At 56.4% G+C, this 24843-nt stretch overlaps 3 protein-coding genes across 5 annotated transcripts; 1 reads left to right on the forward strand and 2 right to left on the reverse strand.

The window, feature by feature from the left end:
* Positions 4108 to 13091, reverse strand: PARM1 (prostate androgen-regulated mucin-like protein 1). 2 transcript variants are annotated; one of them, XM_021394322.1, is made up of 5 exons: positions 12631 to 13091; positions 8930 to 9063; positions 6401 to 7039; positions 5473 to 5551; positions 4108 to 4681 (listed from the first exon to the last, which is right to left on the reverse strand). In XM_021394322.1, the coding sequence occupies exons 1-5, from the start codon at positions 13074 to 13076 to the stop codon at positions 4597 to 4599; spliced, it is 1383 nt and encodes a 460-aa protein (XP_021249997.1). In that variant the 5' UTR covers positions 13077 to 13091; the 3' UTR covers positions 4108 to 4596. The 2 variants fall into 2 exon arrangements, with proteins under 2 accessions (XP_021249997.1, XP_021249998.1); XM_021394323.1 differs by lacking the exon at positions 8930 to 9063 and having other exon boundaries at positions 12631 to 12871.
* On the forward strand, positions 13974 to 17008 carry BTC (betacellulin). Its single transcript, XM_021394329.1, has 5 exons — positions 13974 to 14113; positions 15971 to 16042; positions 16208 to 16325; positions 16443 to 16589; positions 16757 to 17008. Exons 1-5 carry the CDS (start codon positions 14041 to 14043, stop codon positions 16860 to 16862), a joined length of 516 nt encoding a protein of 171 aa, XP_021250004.1. The 5' UTR covers positions 13974 to 14040; the 3' UTR covers positions 16863 to 17008.
* Positions 20440 to 24722, reverse strand: GSR (glutathione-disulfide reductase). Of its 2 annotated transcripts, none has more exons than XM_021394316.1 (13): positions 24567 to 24722; positions 24125 to 24151; positions 23557 to 23645; positions 23312 to 23381; positions 23054 to 23201; positions 22904 to 22958; positions 22550 to 22649; positions 22070 to 22156; positions 21736 to 21897; positions 21457 to 21568; positions 21252 to 21383; positions 21015 to 21148; positions 20440 to 20843 (listed from the first exon to the last, which is right to left on the reverse strand). In XM_021394316.1, exons 1-13 carry the CDS (start codon positions 24693 to 24695, stop codon positions 20694 to 20696), a joined length of 1395 nt encoding a protein of 464 aa, XP_021249991.1. In that variant the 5' UTR covers positions 24696 to 24722; the 3' UTR covers positions 20440 to 20693. The 2 variants fall into 2 exon arrangements, with proteins under 2 accessions (XP_021249991.1, XP_021249992.1); XM_021394317.1 differs by having other exon boundaries at positions 23312 to 23451; positions 24567 to 24679.

Raw genomic sequence — 24843 nt, forward strand, 5'->3', positions numbered from 1 at the left:
AGTCTGTCTGGCTTGGGGCAGGACGCCTGCATGCCCCCCTGATGGTGCTGGAAATGGGTTGATTTCCCTGTTCTTTCTCCTTGATGGTCTCAGCGTGGTGTTGGGGTGGGAGGAAGCTGCACATGGGACTTGCCGCTGTTTTCCTGGTTGCGCTGGTAAGCAGCTTTGTTTTTCTAAGCAGAACAAGAAACTGAGCCCTTGGAGCCGTCTGGGGCTGCTCATGAGGGCAGGCCCTTCTGGTGGAGGTGGCGGGATCCGGGTTGGGCACCAGGAGGCTGCTTGCTGGTGGTGGAGTCCAAGCAAAGCTCAGACCTTCACCCGTTCTGAGCACGAGGTGATGTGGGACCAGGGCAGGAGCAGCTCTGCAGTCCTGAACACATGCTGGTTTCTGCTGAACCAAGCTGGAGATGAACAAACAAAAAAAAGCTAAAAATATCAATGCCCGAATGTTTCTGCAGCATCCAGGAGCACGGGCTGGTTGGGCTGGAGGCCAGGTTTTTGTTGGAAGTTTTTGCGAGCTGTGAGAGCTGAAGGAGAGAGGGCTTCCCTGCGCCTTCGCGTGGGGACAGCTTGAGAGATGACCTTTAAGTGACAGCTGAGGATGACAGTAGCGCAGTGGCGTGAGCTAGATGAGCTATGGGAATAAATTCCGTGACCCTTGGCCCTCACGTTGTGATTTTTGTGTTGTTTTTTGGTAAGTAACAGTTTGATGCTGGAACCGTAGGAACATAGAGCCGTGAGCTGTAGGGACCATTCTGGTGGTTGCACTTGACGGTCTTGGGGGTGCTTCCCAACCTAAAAGCTTCTATGATTCTGCACAGGGCAATGTCAAGCCGAGGCTGTCAGCTCTGTCCGAGTCACTGCGCGCTTACCGTGGCACTTGTGCCATCGGTGGAGATGGAGATGGCTCCTGGATCGTGAGCAAGCTGCTCTTACCTGAGTGTTAATTACCTCATCTAACAAGTGACTGCAGCCAGCACCTGTCTCAACGGCTGGCTGACACGTACACCATTAACCCCGCTGAGAATTTGACAAGATGGTGCTCGCTGAATGGCCACGAGTGCCATAGTTTCAAAGGAGAGGAACTAAAGCACAGTTGGCAGGGTGGGATGGAGCAGTGGCAGCGACACTGACACGATGGCCTCCTCAGTGCCTGTCTGGGTAGGGCGAGGCGGGGGACCTGCAGTGGGACGTGTCCTCAGCGCTGCTGTGGGTACGCGCTGTGCTGGGAGCAGCTATGCCGGCTATTTATTTTTGAATAAATAAAGTATCTCAGAGATGGGGAATCTGGCCAAAAAGGGGGAGGGGGAAGCTTTTGGAAAAATCAAGAGGCTACTGCTGTTTTTGTAAATACATATATATAGTTTTAAAGCAGGATATCTATGCCACGAGCTTGTTTTAAAGGAAAACAAATTTAAGGCACGTCTTGGCTGTTTTTTTTTTTCCCTTTGTGTTGCCATCGTGCCTTGGGAGGCGTGTGGGGCATGGCCGCAGGCAGCGCCGGAGGCCCTCACCTCTACAGCAGCCCCTCGCAGAGGCTGCTCTCACGACGAGCCACCTTCATCAAGCAGCTCTGCTGGCTCGGGGTGGGCCCTGACTGGGGCATAGCACCCTGGGCACAGCGGGACACAGCCCTGCCGCCTCCCCCAAGGAGCCTGGCAGGGTTTGTCTGTGCAGAGCTGCTCCAGAGAAGCTGGAGGAAATGAAATAATGTGAAGACAGTAATTACCTTCACTGTACTTCATCACAAAATCAAATCAAAGCCATCGCTGCTGAGTCATTTCTTTTATAGGGCTTTTTTAAGGCACGTAAAATGTATACGAACATCTGAGTTAACAGGAGTCCTTGGTGTGCCCAGTGCTAACTTCAGGAGATTTCAGCCCCCTAAGCTGGAAGCCGATAACAAGAGTTATGAGGAGTGGCTGAGGGAACTGGGGCTGTTTAGTCTGGAGCAGAGGAGGCTGAAGGGAGGTCTCATTGCTCTCTACCACTACCTGCCAGGATGTTGCAGCGAGGAGGCTGTCGGTCTGTTTTCTCAGGCAACAAGCAATAGGACTTGAGGAAACTGCCTCAAGTTGTGCAGGGAGGGATTAGATTGAATGTCGGGAAGAATGTCTCCATGATGAGGGCCAAGCACTAGAACAGGCTGCCCAGAGTGGTTGTGGAGTCCCCATCCCTGGAGGTTTTTAGAAGATACGTGGATGTGGCATTAAGAGACGTGGTTTAGTGATGGGACTTGGTAGGTCAGACTGATGGTTGGACTTGATGCTCTGGAAAGTCTTTTCCAACCCAGAAGATGCTGTGATTCTAGTAATTTACTTTTGGGCTGGGACACTTCTGGCCATGAGGCCAAGTAAATCCATATATCCCAGCTCCAGCACATTGCACTTTTTGTAGTAATCTGGACAAAATGTAGGCATGGTGGCCATTCTCCGAGCACCAAAGTCCTGATTTTGGGACAGAATAACATCTGTGGGGTTGCATCTGTCAGGATTGAGGCCGAAGGCAGCCACTGTGGGAGAACTGCTCCTCCCAAACATCGCCAGAGCTGGCGATTCCAACCTCTGCATTGTCTCCCCTCCCTTCCTCAGCCCCACTGAAGCAGACAGCTGGGAATCAGGGCCATCTGGCAAAAAAGAAGTGGACCCTGTTATAAAGTAGCAGGGAGTCTCAGCACCCCAAGAGCAGACAGGGAGGCATTTTGGATTTGCACAGGTTCTGCCCTGTATTGCTCATGGAAAAGAGCACTCCCTCCTGGGGTGTACCTGCTAGGAAGTATTTGAGCCCCTAAACATAAGCCCAGAACAGAGGGTGTCCCGGGACCCACTGAAGCACATATTCGAGCAAACATAAAATACTAGGAAATACAAGAAAGAAAATGCAAGAAAGGAGAAACTGTATCATAAAACTTGCCCTATGTATGTCGAAAGTTTGACTTTGCTCAGCTGGCTGGATTTGAAGGTGTAGTTATCAGCAGATTTTTTTCCTGTTAACCCATCTGCTTTCTCCCAGAGCCAGCATGCTCCACCAAGGGACTGTGAGCTTGTTGTGGACCCATTTTCTAGCTGATGCTGGAAAAGGCAATGAATGAACAGTGCCCTTTCTGCACAGGTTGTGGTCTTAATTATCGCTATTTTCTCCTGATCATTCTCAGCACCTTGGCTAGTTTTCTTGCCTGTGGTTACACCTGCTCCAAATCTGCTGTGCCCTTCAGCACAGGGTGGAGAGGATTCCAGGTGCATGAGATATCTCAGAGAAGGACAAACCTTAGGGCTGTGCAGTGCTTTAGTGACATTATCTGCTTTATTTGCTATTTCTGATCCATCTGCATTAAAAAAGAATGAGGAACTGCTTGGTATCCACAGCTCATCACTGGAGGGCAGCATCTGTGCCACCAAGCCCAGGTGAGAGGTCTCCACACTGAGGCGGACCTCATCTGCCTGATGAAGGCTCCTGAAGAGGTGATGAAGTTTTCTCCACAGCGTGGGGCTGTGAAGGTGCTGTGGAGAGCCTGCTGTGTGGCGGTGACCATCCCCTTCCCAAGAAAAGCCCCCTGCTCCAGCATTCAGCCGGGTGCTCAAGCATCATGGCCAGAGAAAGGCTGGAGTTTCAGATCTGAGCACACACACGGCTTGACCTGCCACAGAGCCAGCAGTAATGTGGTCTTGCCCATCTCAATTGTCCCCTGAATGGACAGCTTTCTGATGCTGGTCCCCAAAAAGCGAGGGGTTTAAACACAGAGCTGCCAGCCCACCTGCTCTTGTAGAAGCCTGTATCTACACTACAGCATTTAAAGATGAAACCAGCCATAAACCACCCAACCCCCTTTTCTCCTTGTCAGTGTGTGCAATTAGCTGTAAAAAACTGAGGATGAAAATGGCTTCAGTGCATTTTAGAGGACAAGAATTTCAAGGATGAAAAATAGTGCTGCAAAGCAAACAGCTATGGGTGCAGCAGTGGGGTGTTTCTTATCCCAGAAGTGCAGATGGGAAAGACGCCTTTCCCTCAGGCTCCCACACTGTGTTTGGGGAGAAAAAAAAAAACAAAAAAAAAAGAAAAAGTGAAATGACATGCTTCTGTGCATAAACACACAAAAGGAAACAGCAGGAGAGTGAGCAGTCATATAATTGCCCATGGTGAGCTACCACAGGTGAGGGAAGGCATGGGGTTTTGCAGTGGGGCAGCGCAGGGAGGTGATCTTGGAGGGAGGGGTGCATAAAGCAATGGGACACTCCACGTTTCTTCCGGGGATAACGCAGGGCTGCCGTCTTCTGCCTTTGCCTCCCCCACCCCTCTCATGGGGAATTTGGGTTTACTGGGCTAGCAGCAAAGGGGCTGACCTGCCCCAGGTCCCCCTCCACTGCCAAAGCAGCACCCACCCCCTCTTATCAGAGAGCTTCCCACGCAAAGCGCCAACACTCGAGTTTATTGCGGGCGCTGTGCCCCTGCCCTGCAGCCACCCGCCTCCTGCTGGGCCTGCCACGATCCGCTCATGGTGGCAGCAGCTCGGCCTCCAGGCTGCGACCCAGCACACGTGGTGGGGACAAGCAGCAGGTGCGTGCTGGGGAAGCGCTGATAAATAAAGATCTTCTCCTGCTAGGAGTCGTCGTAGAGGGGGTTGTTGTAGTTCCCCCAGGAGCTGTAGTCGTGGTCATCCAGCAGCCTTCCATAAGATGAGTGCCTGTGGGGAACATGGCACCATGTTAGCCTGCAGAAGGCAAAATGGGCCAGGGGTGCTCACATAGTGGGCCAAACAGCTGTCATCAAACTCCTCAAAGCCCAAATGTGTTCTTCAGAGCGGCAGGAAGAATGCCCAGTGCTTTGCCACTGCATGTATGAGGAGGACAGCATGGAGCCTGTGGCACTTGCAGTGTGGGCAGCAAGGAGCTGGCCAGTGCACAGCTACGGGAGCTCTGTTTATTGTATTTTTTTTAAATGCTTTGGTCATTTATTAGTTCTTCTACTGTGGGGTAAAATGAAAAAAAAAATGCACTTGGGCCTTCACCACTTGGCTTTTGAGGTACTTCTGTAGAAGGCAGTTTGCCACCAGCACACCCCACCTCGACCAACCGCCTACAGAACACACCAGAAATGGCAGTGGGCAAGGATCACCACCTTCCCGTGCCCCCCTGGGAGGGAGAATGAGCCCACGCCATGTTTTGGGGAACACCTCACAGTAAACAGGAAGGTTGGAATTAGGATGACCTTATGCCATTCAGTGATTCCGTGATTAACAGGAGACCTTTGTTCATCTAGATCTTGTCAAGCCACGATGCTGCTTATTGCCACAGGCACAGCGAGGCGCAAGGCAACAGCTTGCCTTGGGGATAACTGCTGTTTACAGCTGCATGCTGAGCAGCATCTCTGGCATTTGAGCGAGGCTTTTGTAAAGCAACAAGGAAAACCTCGGCTTTCAATAGGGACACGATGCAAAAGACTGGGACTCAAGGCCCTGCAAAGGGCCAGCCTTACCTGATCTTGAGGTACGCCGCCGCCCCAAAGACCAGCACCACCACCACGATGACTGTCACAGTTATGGCCACAATGCTACCTGCAGGGAGCACCAGAGAGGGCAACGCTCAGATCTTGGTGCCAGCACCAGATACATCTCCTACACGGGCATCCCTGTGATGCTCCATAAAAAAGCCCTTCTGGAGGCTGCTGGGCCCCACTCTCCTTATGCATTGCTCCCTTCCCATAACACAGGGCAGGTGGATTTGGGATAAAACAACAGTGTTTTCTCCACTACTGCAGACCCAGAAGCCCCAGATCTATCATTTAGTTTTTGACCAGAAGTTTTAAAATCATCTCAGTGTGTGCTTTGGTAAAAAGATTTTGGGGGTCCAGCCGCCCCCAGCAGAGATCTGCTGGGCTTTCCTTGCAAAATCCAGCCCTTGGGGTTGGACCTTTAAAGGCACATTCCAACCTAAACCATTCTACGAAATCTGGGCTTTTTTCTCGGTGTTCCTGCCAGCATCAGGCAGCACCGAGTGCCAAGCCAGGGCTGGAAGCCAGGCAAGGAAGAGGCTCCAGCCACCTCCACCTTCTGGCCCTTTAACCCCTCTGGGCTCTCTGGAGAGAAGAAACATACATCTTCCCAACTCCTAACTCATGGTCAGGAGGCTTCCTTCCTTTCCTCCTCAAATGTTTCAAGTCATCTTTGCAGCCAAGGGTTTTATTCACATCTGAGTGTTTGAGTGTGGGTATCCACAAACCCTTGCCTCTACAGATGATGCAGGCTCCTCCAGGGAGTACATCAGGAGAGTTCAGCTTTGCTCTCAAAATACAGTGAAAGTGAAAATAAGTGAAAAATAACTGGAAAAAGAAGTTGTAACTGGCAAGGGCAGGAAAAAAAAAGTTACATACATATTGTGTGCACACAGAGAGGGGTGCTGCTCACCTGCGCTCAAGGCATGTGGGACTTCTTCTATGGTGACGCCGGTGGAAGGGGTGCTTTTGCCTTCTTCAGCCATGCCCTTGGTTGGGCTGGCCACAGTCACTGAGGGGGACGTTGGCTCCACGGCCAGGCTTGATGCCACAGCCAGCATCCCTGGGGAAGGGATGTCCTTCGTCAGCGCCAGTGGCTGGGTGGGGATGGCTGGTGAGAGCAATGCTGTCCCAGGGGATGAGTGCAGGGTGCTGCTGTGAGGGGAGGAAGAGGAGAAGGATGCAGGTGTGCCCACAGGGCTGGGATTTGTCCCCACATCTGTCGTGCCTCTCGTCACGCTGGCATGTGCTGTCCAAGGACTCAGGACTGTCTCCAAGGTTGGTGGCACCGAGCTGGGGGCCACTGATGGGCTGTCTGCTGCAGTGACAGCGCTTGTGGGGGTGGAGGCAGGGGACAGCATGGCCGTGGTGCTCCCATTGTGGCCACCCGCCTTGGAGGACACTCCATTACCGGTGGGTCCCGCAGTTGTCAGAGGTGTAGACTGGTGGGAAGCTGCTGTGGGGACAGACGTGCCCCTCGAGCCTGGCCCTGCTGATGTCCCCATCACTGGGAAGGGGGCAAGGGATGGTGTTATGGGGTCATCACCAAGTCCTGGCAGGAAGAAAAACAAGCATTAGTAACTGGGAAATCTTTGTGAAGTCTCTGTGGCCATCACGACAACGGTAATGGAGACTTCCTTCTCCACAGCTCCTAGAAACCCAAAGCCAGCCAAAATCCCCATCATGAAGAAAATGGTGGAAAGGAGGGGATTCTTCCTACTCATGTTCCCAGGCAGTGGGTTGGAGGAGCTCAACACTCTGGAAACCCCCATCCCACATATCCCAGCCCATTTCCCTTCAGGGCTCAGCTCCTATCCCAGGCTGGTACCCCTGTCCGCAACACCCCTCACAGCAGGCAGCAGCAAGCACCACGCAGCTGGGAACTGTGACACAGGATGCTTCTTTCTTCCATCACTGTTTCCTTGTGCATTCATTCATTCATCTCCATTTCTTAACATGAAGATGAGTCATTCTTTCCCCTGTCCCCACCAGCGGCTGCTATTTTTTTCTTCCTCTCTTTTCTGTTCTCCTCAGGGCCAAACTCAGCTCTGAGCCACCACTAGCAGCTCCATGGGCACAGCTAGGCTGGAGGAAGAGTGTGCCAGCAGCAAGTGACATCAGGGGGAATTTTTATTCCCATGCTCTCACTTATGTGTAACCCCACAGCATCCTAGTGTGGGGCTACATGAGAATGGAGGACAAAAATTTCAGGACAATACTGATTTTCGTTGCCATCCTTAAGGCCAGTTCTCCCAAAGCCCCTCGCTGCTAGCACCAGGAGAGCTGGCTCCAGCTCCACCTGAGGTGCCCCTTGCCACAGCCTGGGGAAGGCAGCCATCAATTCCCATGGCCCACAGCAGGTGGCACCTGAAGTCCCCAGCTGGGTTCACCAGGAGCACTGAGCAACACCTTCCCCAAGCAACAAGTGCGGCCAAGGCAGCTGGGAGGGTTCAACACTGCAAGCTGCATCAACACCAAGTCAGCCTCCCTGTCAGCAGGCATTGTTAATTCCAAAACACAATTGCAGCAGCGGGCACATAAGCCTCTGTGAAAGAAGGTGTAGAACACGCATCCACCATTTTAGGAGCTCTGCACCAGTGGTGGCCAAGCTAGGGCACAAAGCAGCTGCCAGGTGGTGGCTGAGGATGTAGACATGCTGACAACCCGAACCAAGCATCCCTTCAGGCCTGTGGTTCTTGAGATCAGGGCTGGATCTGCACCTCAACTGCTTCGAAGTAATGCTTCCAACATATTTACTGGGGCACGTCAGCCAGGTGCAACTGGACCAGCAGGTTACAGGCTGCCAGCCCAGCTTCTCACAGGATGTGTTGCTGCTCCACCAAGACCCTCAGTGGGCTGGTGGCACCTTGAGCAGTCTGTTAGCTCTCTATGAGGAGAAATGCTTCGCCTTTCATGGAGAGGAGCAGCTCACTGCCTCCCTGGACCCCTCGCTGCTTGCTTAAAGCCTCACTCCAGATACCAGCCAGACTTGTACTGAAGAGGCACTACTGACAGGTAGTGTTTGCAGGATTACCCGTGCACATAAAGAAAGCCATCCCATGCTGAATGTCGAGGACGGCTGAGCTCCTTTGCAGGAGAAGCATCCCTGCTCCTGTTAATCACCAAGAGGGAGACCAGCTGTGGGACAGCTTCCCTCTCAGTCCCTGTGGATTCAGAAATTCAAAACACATCCTCACCTCTGCTTGGTTTTGGGGTTTACCCAGTGTCTATGTGTCTTTCAGGCCAGCAGCACCACCATGGTCTGCCTGAACGTCTGGGGCAAACTGGTAGGGATCCTGCAGAGCTGGCAGCGCCGCTGGCCAGGATGAGTCAGAAAGCTTCCGATAATATCGACATGGCACAAGTGCAGCTGGCCTCACAGCCAGGTCTGGGTGCAAGCCTCGACCGGGCACTCATCCCCAGCACATCACAAGTCACAGACCTTGCACTCTGCTGGTCCAGGGGTCCCACTGGCAACCTCGGGTCCTTCCCAAGAAGCCACCACATCCCACAAAAGACAGCCCATCCTCCTGGTGCTGGGTGGCATGCAGCAAACCAGCTCCTCTACAAGCACATCTGAAAAGGTGAAGAAATGCTGAGGTGGTGGTTCCCTTGTTTGCTCAGAACCTAGGCTGCAGCTGTGAGCAGTAGCCAGAAGAGTGCACTGGAATAAAGGATTAAAAAACACCAGAAATCTTCCCTTCAGAGCATATGATTTCAGAGGCAGGCAGGGGTTGTCAAAGCAACTGGAAGGACATCAGTTATCAAAGGATACCATGCATAGATCAACGCTGAGAAATTTGCCCATCTGATTCCCTTATGGCAGCAACTGCCCTGCTGGAATCTGGATGGGAGCAGAATAGGATGGGGAGCACCAAGTAGCCATGCACAAGCAGCAGCTTAGCACAGCATCTTGCACCACCCACCTTCCAGCCCCTCTAATACAAATGCTTTCATTTTCAAGAGCATTAATCACAGTCACCTGGGAAAACCCAGGGAACACCACTGAGTGTGTGGATTGATTCCTCTCCTACTGGCATGCTGCTGGCCCGGTTCCTGCATGGCAAGCAGAGGTGATGTCTCACCCTCACACAAGCTAAGCTCTGCTTTAGCAGCACATACCTAGCCTGGGCTGGGAGCCTCATTAGCAGTGCATTGCTCATCAGCACTCAGGGCAGGCTGTTAGGCTGTTACACCAGCTGAGAGGCAACACGAAAACAAGAGAGCACCAGCCCAAGAAAAATGAAATCAGACACAACAGCTGTGCCACAGCAAGCCAGCACCCAGCAAGAGGTGGAAATGGTGCTCTCAACCAGCTTCCGTTTGACATGCTGCACCTGATACAGCCACCAGACGGTACACCACACACCACAGACCTAACCCACTTGGGGAATGCAGCTCTCACCCCACATTAACCCAGATCCATGGGGGGATGCTCCCCAGCCATCACGTTTTGCTGTGTGCCTGCCTCAAGAGTCGAGTGGTACCGCTTTGGGGAATAGCGTGGCTGTTTCTTTCTCTTCCTTCCCAGCAGCTTATCTTGGCTACAACAGCTCCCACACTTAACCTAAACACTCTTTCTCAAAAATGGGAATGCAGTTCACCCAGAAGAGAGCCCCCTTGGCTGCCCAGAGCACACCTGTTTCATGCAGCAAAGCCAGGTGCCACTTCCCATCCCAGCAGCTGCTGTGGGACAGGTACAAATAGAAGCACTTGGGTAAGACACAGCATCATATTTTTTAGCTTGTAGATCTAGGTTTTTATTTTGTAAGAAAAAATTAAGGGCAACCTCAACATCTGCCCGCACGATCCCCCTCAGAAGCAGATGCTGCCCCAGCCCCATACAGCATGAAGTGCTGGGGGCTATGAGCAGTGTGAGGCCCTATTACAAAAGCTACTGGCTGCAGCTGCTGGTGCTGCTGAGAATATATGGAGAGCTTTATGGGTGATAAATTATAAATGCTGGCAGTGCCATGTGAAAATACATAGCTCGGGATGGTTTATTCATGCAGTGTGTTTGGAGAAGCAGCTGACCCTTCCAAACCAGGAGTGCTTGCTCTGGATGAGGAGTTCAGAGGTTCCTTACCCACAGATCGCACGCTATGCAAGCTCTCAGCAGGAAGCAGCAGAGTCACCCCTGACTCCCCTGCTCCTACAACACGCAGTGGTTTATTGCTGTGTAGAGCAGTAAAACAGTATATATTTAAATATAGGGCAAAGGTTTCCTGCCTGTAACCTTGCTAGTTGAGTCTTCATCTCTGTGGCCAGTGCTTTCCTGTGCTGTTCTGCTGCTCCTTCTCCTTTTTTGCCATCCCTTCTCCTTGCTTGTGGTCAGGTTATGGTGCTTCTGCTTCCCAGCCTGACATTGGCAGCCTGCAGCTGTGGTGCAGAGCTCCCCAGTATGAGCACATGCAGGCAGCACTGGTTCCTGCCTGGATTCCAGCTTCCTCTTTGAGCACTAGGAGCTGGGTAGCATCACCTCCTGCTGCACAGCTAGGTCGTGCTGACAGCCCCACAACATCTGGGGAGGGCGGTGAGGGGAGGAGGAAGATGGGATCCAATGCCAATGCAATAACAAAGCTTTCAGTGAAAAAAAAAAAAAAAATGCCTAGTACTCAGATCACATGTACCCTCGGTTGCTTTGACTTAATGGCTAGCTGGGCTGGCTTCCTGCATGGTCATTAAATGGGTTAAGCCTAATTACTCCCAAGCCCGAAGCTTTCTGTAGTTCAAAGAAACAGGCACGCAATGGAAACAAACATGCTGTCTGCATCCGTCACTGGCTCTCCTGTGTCTGTCTCCTTGGGAGAAGCTGTTCCAGGCATCCCCTGCCTGCCTGGGTGCTGCCTGGGGACAAACCCACAGGGGTCTTGGTGCAGAGCGGTCACTGTCAGGATATTTCCAACCCAGGGAGCAGCAGCTGCCTCCCTGTGGGCAGCCCAAGGGGTGAAGAGGATGGAGGGATCCTCTGGCTCTGGCGGTCCCTGTCCCCCTGGGACGATGAGGGGATGCACCTTTTGTGATGAGTGCTGTCATGGGGGGGTAGCAGCTGTGGGATACAGTCCCCCACTAGGGTCAGTGTCCACAGAACTTTGCTTTCTGTCTTGCTGGTCCTGAGCTGTGACAAAGAAGGAAAGAGGTGCTGAGATGGGTCTGACAGGGCTTTGGTCTGGTGTCCCACAGTGAGGCTGTGAGCAGATGAATCTAACTTCTGAGCACGGGAACAGCAAAAACTTCCTCCTTCTTTTCTCAAAAGCAGTGCGAGAGGTGCTATTATCTCATAGGGGCAGGAAGAAGCCTGGTGATATTTTGTACTTGCCCAGCTGTGTTCTCCCTGTCGCTAACTCCTGAAGAATGAGCTCAAAGCATACTTAAATAATAATTTTTGTACAGGTGGTTGGGTTGTTTTTGTTTTAAAGGTGGAAAAGTCTGGGGTTTCGTTTGTTTTTGTTTTTCTTGTAAATACTATTTCAGTGGAGAAAAAAAAATATGTACATAGGAAGCATCCAAAAGATTTGTGCTCGTGTGGAAGCATCCCAAGAGGCACAGAATAGGACTCCTAGGAAATTTTCCAGGGGTCTTCCACAGGGTCCCACTGATGCTGCTATGGGATGCTCTAAGAACGGTGCTGGCTTGGCTTGGGCACTGGGAACAACTTGTTCCCAGCCTCAGCACTGCCAGCAGGCGCAGGTGGGACGCTCGGCTGGAGATGTCCTAGGAACGGCTGACCTGCTGCGGACCGTTTGGCCCCCGAACGGCTCAGCGCTCCCGCACCTCACCGAGCCGGGCACAGCTCGGTGCCGCCGTGCAGTATGCAGCTCAGCGCTAAAACGCTTCGCCCGACGCGTTTGTCCCCGTGCGCACGGCTCGCTGCTCCGCCAGGCGCTTTACCGCTCCCCGGGCTGCTCCTAAAGCCTCCCGAGGGCCAGGGATGCTCCCGGAGCGCGTCCCTGTGCCACTCCGTGGGTACCCGCGGACACGCGCGGCTCCGGGCTGGACGCATCCCAGCCGCCCCACCTGCCCCCGGGACCCATGGCCGGGGTGACTGCTTCCCATAGAGCCTCGGAGCGCCCCAAGGACGACAAGGGCGAGCAGCGGGGTGGCCCCTCGCGTTCCCCTCCCACGCTTGTCCCTACCGCTCACCTGCGGGCAGGAGGAGGAGGAGGGCGAGGAGAAGGCGGCAGCAACAGCCCATGATCCCGGCGGCGCGAGCAGCCGAGGACGGAGGGACGGAGAGTCGGAGGGAGGAGGCGTGGGGAGGCATCGCCCGCCCCGCTCCCCGCCCCTCTCCCCGCCCGCAGCGGCACCGAGTGCGCAGCGGCACCTGCTGGCACCGGCACCACGCAGCCCCGCTCCCTCCCCGCAGCATCGCCCCGGCTGCAAAGCCCACGCGGGGACCGTGAGAAACCTCGGAGACCTGTGCCGGGCACCGTCATCTGGCTCCAGCTGCCATCTGCGTGGCCGCCTCCGCTTGGTCTCACTGGCACGGATTGCCCCCGCCTAGTCTCGTTGGCACGGTCATTAGCAACAGATTCTTTGGCACTTTGATACTTAAAAGGTTCTCCGACTTTTTTGTTTGGGGAATTCATCCGCCATCAGCTCCTCCTGGTCTCCTGCGCCTTCTCAGCTGGGAGCCTCTTCCATCTCTGCGGGCAGAGGGACATGGCTGAGATGCAGACGGCTGTCTTAGCAGTGCAGCTGGCAAGGTTTAAAGGGGTGAAATCAAAAATGTTGAGGAGAAAGAGGATGCTAAGGAGGAAAAGAACAGTGAGCTTGCTAAGCAGGAAGGAGTGTTGAGTTTGGGGAGTTCTAGAAGAAGTAGTGCACAAAAGGCGAATGGTGGAAAGAGCTGAGAAACCCGGCCCTCGGGTGGCGTGCACGAGGCACGGTCATACATCCGAGAGCCGACGCTTGGGAGACTGCAGGAACTACAGCGTGCGGTAAATATAGGATGTCCGAACTAGTGCGCTGGAAATAGATAGGGTTCCCCTAACGGAGGAGGCTGCGCACACCCTTCCTGCCGGGGGCCCACACAGCCCGTGCCGAGACACCCGGGTCGAGGGACACGGAGGCCACCGGGGCCGCCCACCAGCCGGGCGGTGCAGGAGCGGAGCCCCGGCGGGCGGCCAAGCGGGGCGGCTGCCAGCGCCGCGTTCACAGCCGCCATCCCGCGGCGTGAGGTCACCGCTTTCTTTCCAGTCCGTCATTCCTCCCCCTGAGCTCATGAGGGTGCGGACGAGCCGGGAGGCCGCCCCGGGGACGTGCCACCCTCTTGGCACCCGCGGCGCCGCACGGCAGCCCGAGGCTCCGCGTGAGGGTGTTTGGACGGGTGCGAACGAACCCCCTTTCCGTAGCGCCCGGGCAGCCTGCGGGGGCGCGGACCGGGAGATCCCCTCCGGGGGTCCCACCCGTGGGTTTCCGCGCCGCTGGGGGGAGTAGCAGCAGCAGGAGGAGGAGCAGGAGGCAGAGCCGCCCCCCAACCCGCCCCGTCCCGCCCCGCCCCGCCGCGGCCGCCGGGCACCGGGCACCGGGCAAGCGGAGGCTGCGGCGCGCATGGAAGCGGCGGACGCCCCGGTCCCGGGCGGCGGTCCCGGCCCCCTGCTGCTGTGCTTGGCCCTCGCCTCCGGTAAGCGGCGGCACCGCGGCGGCGCGGAGGAGTCTGTCCCGGCACCGGGCTCGCACGGTCCTGGAGTGCTCGCACCCTGTGCTCCCCGTCCCGTCCTGTCCCGTCCCACCCCGTCCTTCCCGGTACCTACCTGTCGCCATCCCCGTGCCCCGCATGTCGTGCCCCGTGTTCCCTCCCCGGTCCCGTCCCGCTGCTCCCCGAGCCGAGTCCCTCGGGTTGAAACCTCCCCGGAGGGGGAATGGGACGCTTCTGGCACCCCGCAGCGGGACCCTGCCCGCGGGCAGCCTCAGCGCTGGTGGACGTTTGGGTGCGTGGACGTGTGGACGCGCGGACATGTGGATGTATTTTGCTGTCCTAAGCAGCACCAGCGATAGAGGATACTAGGCAGCGAGTGCCTGCCCGACAGGTGCCCGTGTTGGAGCAGAGGCACTCCTGCAGCACTAAATGAGGAGGCATCCTGCCCCACAGCCTCCCTTAGGAAGGCACTTGGTTTAGCTGCTTTCAGGGGCAGCACAGCCCTAGTGCCACCCATCACCCCCATCTACTGGGTGGATTTCGGGCAGCGGGCAGCCCCCTGGGTCCCAGATGTGCCCGCTGCCGTGAGCAGCTGGGGCTCGGCCCTTTGGCGGGGCTGGGTCATGCTCTGCCCAGCCCACACCCACGCAGGGGAATGGTGCCCGACCTGTTTTTGGGGCTGTGGTGCCCAGCATAGGAAGATAGAGACTGTGGGATCCAGCCTTGGAAGGACATCTGTGGCGGGTGGGCTGAGAGCTGTCTGCCAGAGACCCCACAGTGCTGCCACCACCCACATCATCCCCATGCCACCACCCTGCTGAGGGGAGGCTGCCTGCGGGAGGCTTGCAGAAGGAGGGCAGCTGTGGCAGCTATTTGCCGTAAGGGTGGGGAAGCTGCCCTGCCGGGGTCGTCCCGCGCTGGGGTGAAGTCAGCCCGCAGCTGGTGCTGGGGGGGCAGCCGGGCCTCAGCTCTCATGCTGGAGGCTGCACCCGAGCCTATTGGCGCTCAGTCACACGACGTGTGCTGTTATAGCAGCGCTGCCTATATATAGTCCGGAGGGACACGGGTGCCAGGAAAGGCTCTGCTGCTGGCTGCGGGACTCAGGAGCCTGCCCACTCAGTCCCTCTGCCACTGCCATGGGGCCCTCGCAGGCAAGCCAGGTGGCCCAGAGGCACAGCACAGCTGCCCACCCTTCCCCACAGGATAGGGATGTGCCCCTGGTGACACGCTGCTGTGGTGAACACCAGCCCCACCGGCAGGACCTGTCCCGTGGGAAGTGTGGCTGTGCTGGGTCATCGCTGGTGTGCTGAGATCTCATTACCACACCACCATGCAAACCGCCCTAAGGCTGGGGCCAAGGTGGCTGTCCCTTTCCCATCTGAGCCCATGAAGTGGCATAATAGGGGTGAGTGCCTGGGTTTGCCCCATGATGGATGTTCCCCTGCAGCAGCAGGAGGGATGTCACAGTACCTGGTGCTGGTCTGGTGACGCCTGAAGCCACCAGGGCTGGTTTACAGCTCAGCTACCTCCCTACTTCTACTGCTAACACGGTTTTTGGACAGCCAGGCTCTTCCAAAGGGGCCACCCGGCTACCTGGGGCTCTGCCAGCTAGCCACCCTCATGTCCCCCAAACCCTTCCTGTTGGCTTCTGCCCCTCTGGACCCCCCAGACCACACCATCACGGCATGGGGAGCGTGCAGGCCGCTGGCTGGGTGCCCACAGGCAGGAAGCAGCACCCCTCCCTCTGTGCCTGGAGAAAAGCTGATGCTGGCAAGGCAAGGGATCCCCTCCCTGCGGCTGCCAACCTCCCCATCCCTGTTCAGCTGCTCTCCTTCATTCCAGGTCTGGCGCTTTTCAGCTGTGTAGGCGCTGATGCAAACGTGACCGAGGGGTTGCCCTGCGAGGGCTGTGCAGGTGAGGAGGTGTGGGAGCGGAGAGGGAAGCTGCCATGTTTTGTCTGGCGCGGAGGCCAGCTGCCGCTTATCAACACAGTGGCCCTGAGCTGGTGATGGCCAAGGTCGCGAGCCGGCAGCAGGCCTTGCTCGATGCCCCCACTGCATCCCGTCTGGGTCCCTGCAGGTAACGTGACGCAGCTGCGGCGGAGGGGACACTTCTCCCGGTGCCCTGAGGAGTACCGGCACTACTGCGTCAAGGGACGCTGCCGCTTCCTCGTGGCCGAGGCGGCACCGGCCTGCATGTAAGTTGCCAGCGGAGGGGACGTGGTGGGATGGGGGGACAGCACACTGCGGGGATGGGGCAGGAGGTGGTGCGGCGGTTTTTCGACCCCTGTTGTTGTCCCCTGTGCTGCGGGCAGGTGTGAGCGAGGCTACACGGGGGCACGGTGTGAGCAGGTGGACATCTTCTACCTGCGAGGCGACCGGGGCCAGATTGTGGTCATCTCCCTCATCGCCGCCATCGTCACCCTCATCGTCTTTGTCGTCTGCGCCTGCCTCTGCGCTCAGTACGTGGGGCTGGGGCGAGGGGCTGGGGTGGGAGCGGCCTGCACGGCCCTTGAGCTTGGACAGGTGCCGTTTGGGTGCAGGATGTGGGGTCTGGGCTGCTGGGATAGGTGCGGGGCATCACCAATGCCTCGTTCCGCTCATTTGTTTCATCACTGTTCCCTAAAAGCCACTGTCGGAAGCAGCGCAGGAAGAGGAAGGAAGAGGAGATGGAGACGCTGAACAAGAACGCGCCCTCGAGGAGCGAAGATGTGCTGGAGACGGACGCTGCGTGAAGGTGCGGGGGCCGGGGGGTCAGCGGGGACCCCCTAAGCCCTGACAGCTGACGGCTGCCCGCCAGGAACCTGCGGGCGGGTCCCAGCGCCGGCCGGGTGGGCGAGGGGTCGCGCTTGTCACGGTGCCAATAAAGGGGTGACCGAAAGCCCGCGCCTGTCTGCGTGTTGCAAAGGCGTCCTCCCCCCCGCCACGCCCGCTTCCCTGTATCTTCCCCCCAACACAGGGCAGGGCGGGAAGCACCGCTCCTGGCTCCGCCTCGCGCGACGGGACTTCAGCGCCGGGCCGTTGTTGTGTTGTTCTGCGCCCGCCAGGGGACGCCGCAGTGCAGGGGGGGGACGGCCACTGTCCCTCGGAGGCTTCGAGAGCCGGGAGCGCTGCAGGTCTCGGCACGGCCGGAAGGGGGCGCAGCAGCGCAGCGCTGTTTCCGGGGGAGCGGGCGCGTGGCGCCGCGAGGAGCGACTGGGGCGGGAAGGAGGCCGCGGCTGTGGGGTGGCCCTGGTGGTGTCCCGGGCCTGTTCCCCCGCCCGTCCGCCGAGGTATCACACTCAGCCTTCGGCATGGATCCTCACAGCTCGGCCTCGGGCTGGTGGCAAGCGGCAGCTCCTGGCTGGCGGTGCAAAGTAAATCCCGCTCGAGGCCTGACGCGGCCTCGGAACTGTGCATCCAGCTGGCTCCTGCCTCCTGATTCCAGCGGGGCTTTGGGAAATCGAGCAGCTCCTCACCTTCTCTGCCCATGGCTCTAGCCCACAGTGCATGATGGGGCCCTGATCTGCTGGAAGAACAGCTCCCGAGGGCTGGGACCTGCTCGCAGCTATGTACGCATGCTCCCCCAGCTGCAGGATTTCATTCTCCCACTGCAACCACCACCGTGGTTCCACCTTGGCAGCCCGCTCGGTGCAGGGGACAGCCCAGCCCGCACTCACCCCACTTCACACCTCCCTGAGGCACTGTAGGGAGCGTGGACACCACCAGCACCAGGTAACCACAGCCTGTGCTTCTTGGCACAGCCTGGGCTTCAGACAAGCTGTAAATCGATTGCTGGCATTATCAGAATATTACAGTTCACAGTTGTGCACTGCACAGATGCTAATTCATTTGTATTCATTAATTGGCCTTGGATTTCTCCAGCTCATGTGCAGCTCTAGCTTGTGGATACGTCTAGCCCAGCAAGTCTCTTGTTTAGTCCCCAGTTCGTTTAATCTCCAGCTCTGTTTCAGCTCTGGCTTATTACAGTTGTAGAGGAACTGTTGGGTCACAGCTGGAGGGGAGCGGCTGGGCCAGGAAGCACAGGCAAATTGTTTGCACCTGTGCTCCCCATGTGACCAGAAGGGTGCAGCCACCCTGGGTCATAGAAGGGCCAGCCACTGAAGAAAGGCTACCCCTTGGATTAGGCTGTTTGCTATAGAGGGCTGTATAGCTAGAGAGCTCCTTCACCGTTTGTGTGAGTTCAGCTCTTTTTTTGGTATGTGACTATTGGCTTACCTGCAAATACTTTGCCTGGTATTGCAAAGAACCTGTCAGAAGCAATTTTTCTTCTTCGTGAGTAGAACACAGCTCATGCTCGTAAAAACAGCCTGGCTTTAGACAAGGTTATAAACCATCACTATCATAAGTTTAGTATGGTATGTCATAGTTGTATGTTGTAAACTATGGACTAGCTAGTTTGGATTTATTGATTAATCAGGCCTGGAAACATCCAGCTTCTAGTATCTACAATTTATTGGATGCCTCCAACTCACTGCAGCTTGAGCTCATTTCTGTCTCCAGGTATTCACAGCTCACGCTATTAAAACTGTTAAAACAATGTAGGCTTTAGACAAGGTTGTAAATCAATCGTAGTAATTTGAACGTTAATACTGAATGTCTTAGTTGTGTACTGTATAGATATTGACTAATTTGGTTTGTATCTATAGACTAATTAACCCTGGACATCTCCAGCTTGCTGTGTCTCTAGTTCATAGGCAGCTCCATGCTTGTCTCCAGCTTGTTTGCAGCTCCAGCTTGTGGACAGATCCCGGAAGTCTCCTGGACTTTTCGACCTCTGTTTTGGCTCCAGGGAAATACAGCTTGTGCTTGTTAAAACAGTCTGGGCTTTATACAAGGTCACAAATCAATCCCTGTCATAACTTGATTACTACTATTGAATGTGATAGTTGTACATTGTATAGACTAGTTTTTGCATTTACTGATTTATTAGTTCTGGATGTCTCCAGCTCATTAGAGCTCATGCTTGTTGCAACAGTCTGGGCTTTAGACAAGGTTGTAAATCAATCACTGTCATAACTGTAATGTTGCACGTCACAGTTATACATTGTAAACTACTTACTAGTCAGTTGAATTTATTGATTAATTAGCGCTGCACACCTCTGGCTCCCTGTATCTACCATTAATCGGTGTCTCCAGTCCTAGCAGTCTCCAGCTTGCTGTGGCTCTGGCTCATTTGTTTCCAGCTCCTGCTTGTTCCAGCAGCCTGGGCTTTTGACAAGGCCATAAATCATTGTCATAACGTGAATACTAATACGAACTGTCATCATTTTCTAACTGTTGTACTTCATGGGCCAGCTGGTAACTATTCTGGACATTGTTTAAACATTTAAATAAGCAGTTGAGCGGAAAAGTCATGTTTCACCCAGAGAGTTTCGGACATGGGCTCAGCCCAGTGCACACCACTGCCCTGCATTCTGGGGACCAATACAACCAGTGCTGTGGTTGAGAGCACTCCTCCCTGCCACTCTGCACACAGCCAGCCCTGCGGCTTGGCCCAAGGCAGCTGCCCTGGTCTCTGTGTCTGAGCCCCCAAAGTGGCCAAACGCACCTGCTTCTGAGTTCCAAAAATAGGCTGTTCTCAAGCTCCCACAGCATCCCAAGGAGCTTGTTGTATAGGCTGAAAGATGTGTGATGGTCTGTGGCCAGACAGTAGCCAAATGAGCCCGTTTTCAGACCCCAGAAATGCAGGATTCAGTCTCTGCTTTCAAGACGCGGGAGTGCACAGCTGTCGCTCTTACTGAGCCTGGGTTTGAGCCCCTGCAATGCGAGAATTCACCTCTGATGCTGAGCCCCAGACTGCTCACCCAGCTGCGTTCTCTGCTCCAGAAGCCATCACCGTGTGCACCGCTTCGCCTTTCCTTCTGCCCCACGTCCGGCTCACGTGCGATGCCGAGGCGGGCAGCTCAGCTCCAGCCCCTCGGGTTTCATCCCTCGGCCCCGGCCGCTCCACAGCCGCACCAGCAGCGCGGCGCCGCCCACGGCCGGAAGGGGAATGGAGGGAGGGAAGATGGCGGCCGCGCCGCGCAGGCGCCCTGGGGTCCGAGCGGCAGCCCCGCGCCCCCGAGCCACGTAATGGCGGCGGCTGGAGGGGCGAGTGAGGAGCCGTGCGGGCCAAGCCCGGTGTAGCACTTGGCCTTGGTGAACTTCAGGAAGCGCATGTAGACACAGTTCGCAAGCCTGTCCCTGTCCTTTTAGCATCCCATGGTGACTCCCTGCCTTTGCCTCTTAAGGCTGGGATGATGCCCCTGCACCTATTCCTGCCCTGCACTGGACAGCGCAGGACAGTAGTTATAACACGCAAGGCAAAGGTTTGCCAGCATCACTGCATTTATTTTCCACTCTGGGTCACACCACGCTGATTCTACCACTGCACTGCTTCCAAGCAATTGGCTGACATTAAGGCACTTTTTAAGACATGAAAAAAATAACTTCCTACAACCTAGGAAAATTTTTCAGAGAGGAAGAGGTGAAATATGCTCATGTGGTTAGCTTGCACAGAGGAAGTGCTGCCAAGAGGCAACGACTGCCTCCTCAGCGTCAGCTGCCACCAGTTTGTCTCCACTTCAGCGCATTGTCACTAGCTCCTCTGCTGAGGTAGGGTGGATAGCAACTGTGTTGTCAAAGTCGGCCTTGGTGGCTCCCATTTTGATGGCCACAGCGAAGCCCTGCAGCATCTCGTCACAGCCCAGGCCTTGCATGTGCAGCCCCACCACCTTCCAGGAAGAAGCAAGAGGCCAGTGTGAGACCAGACTCACAGCCAGGGTGCACGCTACTACCACTGGTAGCCCTCCACAGGAACAGCCAGTGGTGTTCCCAGCAGTGAGATCCCCACAAGGGGGCCTGCATCCTCCTAGGTAGGGACACCCCCATCGCCCTCCACGCACCTTCTCCTCCTTGCCAGCACACACCAGCTTCATCACACACTTCACCTTCCTCTGGGTGACGGCATGGTACATGGGGGTGAATGATGTGGAGTAGATCTTCACGTTGTCCTTCCCATGCGCAGCGATGGCTTCATCTGCAGCAGAAGGCACCACACATCAGCTTCCCCAGCCTGTTTCTTCACGCAAGCACTGTGATTTAACACCTGCATGCCTCTCTGCAGGTCATCCTGTCCTTACCTTCCGTGAGGCCCACAGTTCCAATGGGTGGGTGGCTGAAGACGACAGTGGGGATGTTGCTGTAGTCAAGCCGGGCATCTTGCTGGTTACCAAAGAGCCGAAGTGCCAACTTTCTCCCAGCCGCGATGGCCACTAAGAAGAGGGACAGGGTACCTGAGGCATGGCTCTGCTGGGGTACGAGGGGATGGAGGGCACCAGTACGCACCTGGAGTCAGGAGGGCTCTGCCGCAGACATCTCCGATGGCGTAGATCCCCTTTCTGGTGGTGTTCTGGAACTCATCCACCACCACATGGTTCTGGGCATCCACCTTCACATCCTGCCAGGGGAACACCAGCCGTGCTGGCACTTAGGACCTTGTGGTCCTCACAGCAACATGAAGGTCCCTGGATGGAGGAACTGAGCCTAGCAGAGATACGGCACCAAGAAACTCTGCAGCCCAAGGATGGCAATCCTTAAGGGGAAGGGGACACATTTCTGTCTCACCACATGGTCAAGGCACAGCTCCTCCGTGTTTGGCTCCCGCCCAATGGCCCACAGAAGGCAGTCCACATCATGGATCACCCTCACAGTTGGCTTGTGGCCGGGCTCAGAGGATATCACCTTCACCTCCAGCAAGCCATTGGGGGACTTTGTGACAGCCTGGACCTGTGGGGACAACCAGGGGCCATGGTGGGAAGGTGCTAGTAGGGTTGGTAAGCAACCACCCTCGCTTGGGGTGCCACCCCATCCATCTTGGAATCACAGAATTGCTCAGCTTGGAAAAGGCCTTCAAGATCATCACATCCAACCTCATCTTGTCCCCAGCGAGGGCCCATACCTGTGTGTGCTTCCAGACATCAACTCCAGTGTTCTCCAGCTCCTGCGTGCAATTTGTGCTGATCAGTGAGTCAAACGTCCTCAGGACCTAGACAAGGACCATGCAGCCCTCTGAGATGATAGCCCATACACTAGGATGCCCAACGCCCCTATCTGCCTCCATCTCCCTTCTGCCCATTTTCTTGCCCCACTCTGTCACAAATAGGATGGGCTGCTTCTGCCTCATAGTAAAGCGCTTCTTTGTTTTTTTAATCTTTAGTTTGCTTTCTTCATGACTCAACATGAAGCTGAAGGAAGCAGGTCCCATGGCACGCACTGCTACAGAAAAGCTCTGCATGCTCCGCAGCTGCAGGGATGGGCTCAGCAGCATGCCTCTGCTCTGCCTTCACCCACAGCTTCCCTGGCTGCCCTGCCAGAGACCTGTGGCCAGCTGGGATGTGGCTGCAGTGGGAGGCACCATGGGGCTGGCCAGCAGCAGTACCTTGTCCCGACGGATAAGCAAGGAGGACTTGGAGCCCAGTGTGGAGAGGATCCCCGCGATTTCCACTGCAATGTACCCTGCACCAATGACCACGCTGCGCCTGCAGAGAAGCAAGAATGCCACGTACATATTTGGAGCCTGACAAGCACCGGAAGCCTGGCAGCTTCTCCTGGGCCCAAACCAAGTAGCTCATCTTGGGTGCCACCACAGTGGGAGCCTTGCAGAGCAGCATATGCAACCTCCCAAGGCAGAGCTGAGAAGAGCCAGGTGATCAGCAGGAGCCACCGAGAAGCCACCAAGCTCTGGGATTCACCTCTCCACTGCATCACCGGAATGGGAGATATCCCATTGTACCTGGGAAGCTCCTCCAGGTCGAAGAACCCATCACTGGTTATACCAAGGCTGGCACCTGCAAAGCAACACGGTGATTTTACCATGGATAACTGCAGGAAACTTCCTGCAGCTGCATCACTTGCTCCCTGCTGGTATTATGTGGGTACCCACCAGGAACTTTACAGTCGGGAGGGACCGATGGGCGTCCACCTGTTGCAATGAGGATGTGAGGAGCCGTGTACTTCTTCCCATTGACTTCGATGGTGGGCTCCGGATCGGAGGTGAACTTGCCGTAGCCACGGATGATGTCAATGCGAGCCTGTGGAGCAACAGCAGGGCGCCGAGGTATTGCCCAGCAGCAGATAGATACAGAAAATACACAGAAAGGACTGCTTCCATGCCAGGCTCAGGGAATAAAAGCATCCACACCTTGGTTACGTTATTTTCATAGATCTCATTCAGGCGTCTCACATAAGCATCGCGCTTCTCTTTAATGGTTCTGGAAAAAGACGGAAGTTTACTGTCACCGCCAACTAATGAAGCTACAGAGCTCATCGGAGACACTCTCACTGCATGGCAGAGGAGATCCAAAATAAAATGGGCATGAGTTGCACAGCAGGCAGGTGCCTTCCCCAATGGGGCTGGCACCCAGCACAGCCCAGCCCGCGCCTCACCTCCAGTTGAACCTGACGCCAGATATCTCGAAGCCATAGTCAGGATGGTCGTGGATGAACTCGGCGTGCGTGGCGGCATTCCACATCACCTGCTCACACAGAGCACGACCCACTCAGTGCCCCGGTGCGGCAGGCTTCAGGATGAGCCCGTTACACCCAGTGGGCTCTCGTGGTTTCAGGAAAACGCCACGGGGGCCTGAGGTCTGCTGCGTGAGCATCTGGCCACTGCACGACTGTGACCACCCTTTGTGTGTGAGGCAATTCAGCTGGCTCCGCTGGCTTGCGCCACTGGGTCTTTTCTTGGCTGCGTGCAGGCTGCACTTCCTGATGCCATACCTCTGCCCGGACCAGCCCACGGGACAGGGATGTGGGTGCCCCAAGGAGGTGCAGTTGCTCAACGCTCTGCGAGCCCTGCTTCCTCCCCACACCCTCCTCCCGCAGGCTGTGCCCTGACCTCAGTGCAGTTATCTGCCTTTCACTCAGGGAAAAACCCAAGGCACCGGGCTCTGTGCCGCGACCGAAACAGACCCAGGGACAAAACGCTGCAAGCAAAAAAAAGCACACTCACTTTTTTTGGCACGCACCCAACGTTGACCTAGGAGGGAAGGAGAGCAAGTCGTTAGCGCAGCTTGAAAGAGGCGATGCTCCGATAGCGCTGCGCGCCGCTTCTGACCGCCCAGAGCCGGCGGCGAGGGCAGCCCCGCGCCCAGGGAAGCCGAAGAGGGCAGGCGGCGCGTCCCTCGCGCTGTATCACAGCCCTCCGCTTCGTCGAGGGAGAGCACGGAAGGTCAGCGGTGCTCGCGGTCCGAAGGTGGCACACGAGAGATTCAGCGAGCGCGCAGTTGGCGGCCGCGTTCCAGCAGCCTAAGTCGCGCGGCCGCTTCGGGCGGGGAAGCGCACCGCCGCCGCTTCTCCCCGAGCCAGCCGTTCTCCTGCTAGCTCCTCCAGCCCTCCCCGCTAACCGCATCCCGCCGCCGCCTCCCTCGGGCTGCCGCCTCGGCCCGACTCACGCAGGTGCCGCCGAGGCGTCCCGGCTCCACCAAGGCGACGCGGACGCCCATCTCCGCCGCCCGGCGCGCCCCCGCCAGCCCGCCCGACCCGCCGCCCAGCACCAGCAGCTCGTACGCGGCCGCCGCCATGGCTCAGCTGCGGCCTCCCTCTCCCGCCCGGCGCCGCCCCGGCCCGCCCCCGAGAGCGCAGCACCACGGCTCGGGCTGAGAAGGGCGTTTATTGTTCAGGTACAGCGAGCGGGGGAAGCGCGGCCGTGACAAAGTACGCGGAGGCGGG

The sequence above is a fragment of the Numida meleagris genome, chromosome 4 (genome assembly GCF_002078875.1).
Source record: "Numida meleagris isolate 19003 breed g44 Domestic line chromosome 4, NumMel1.0, whole genome shotgun sequence".
NCBI lineage: Eukaryota > Metazoa > Chordata > Aves > Galliformes > Numididae > Numida > Numida meleagris.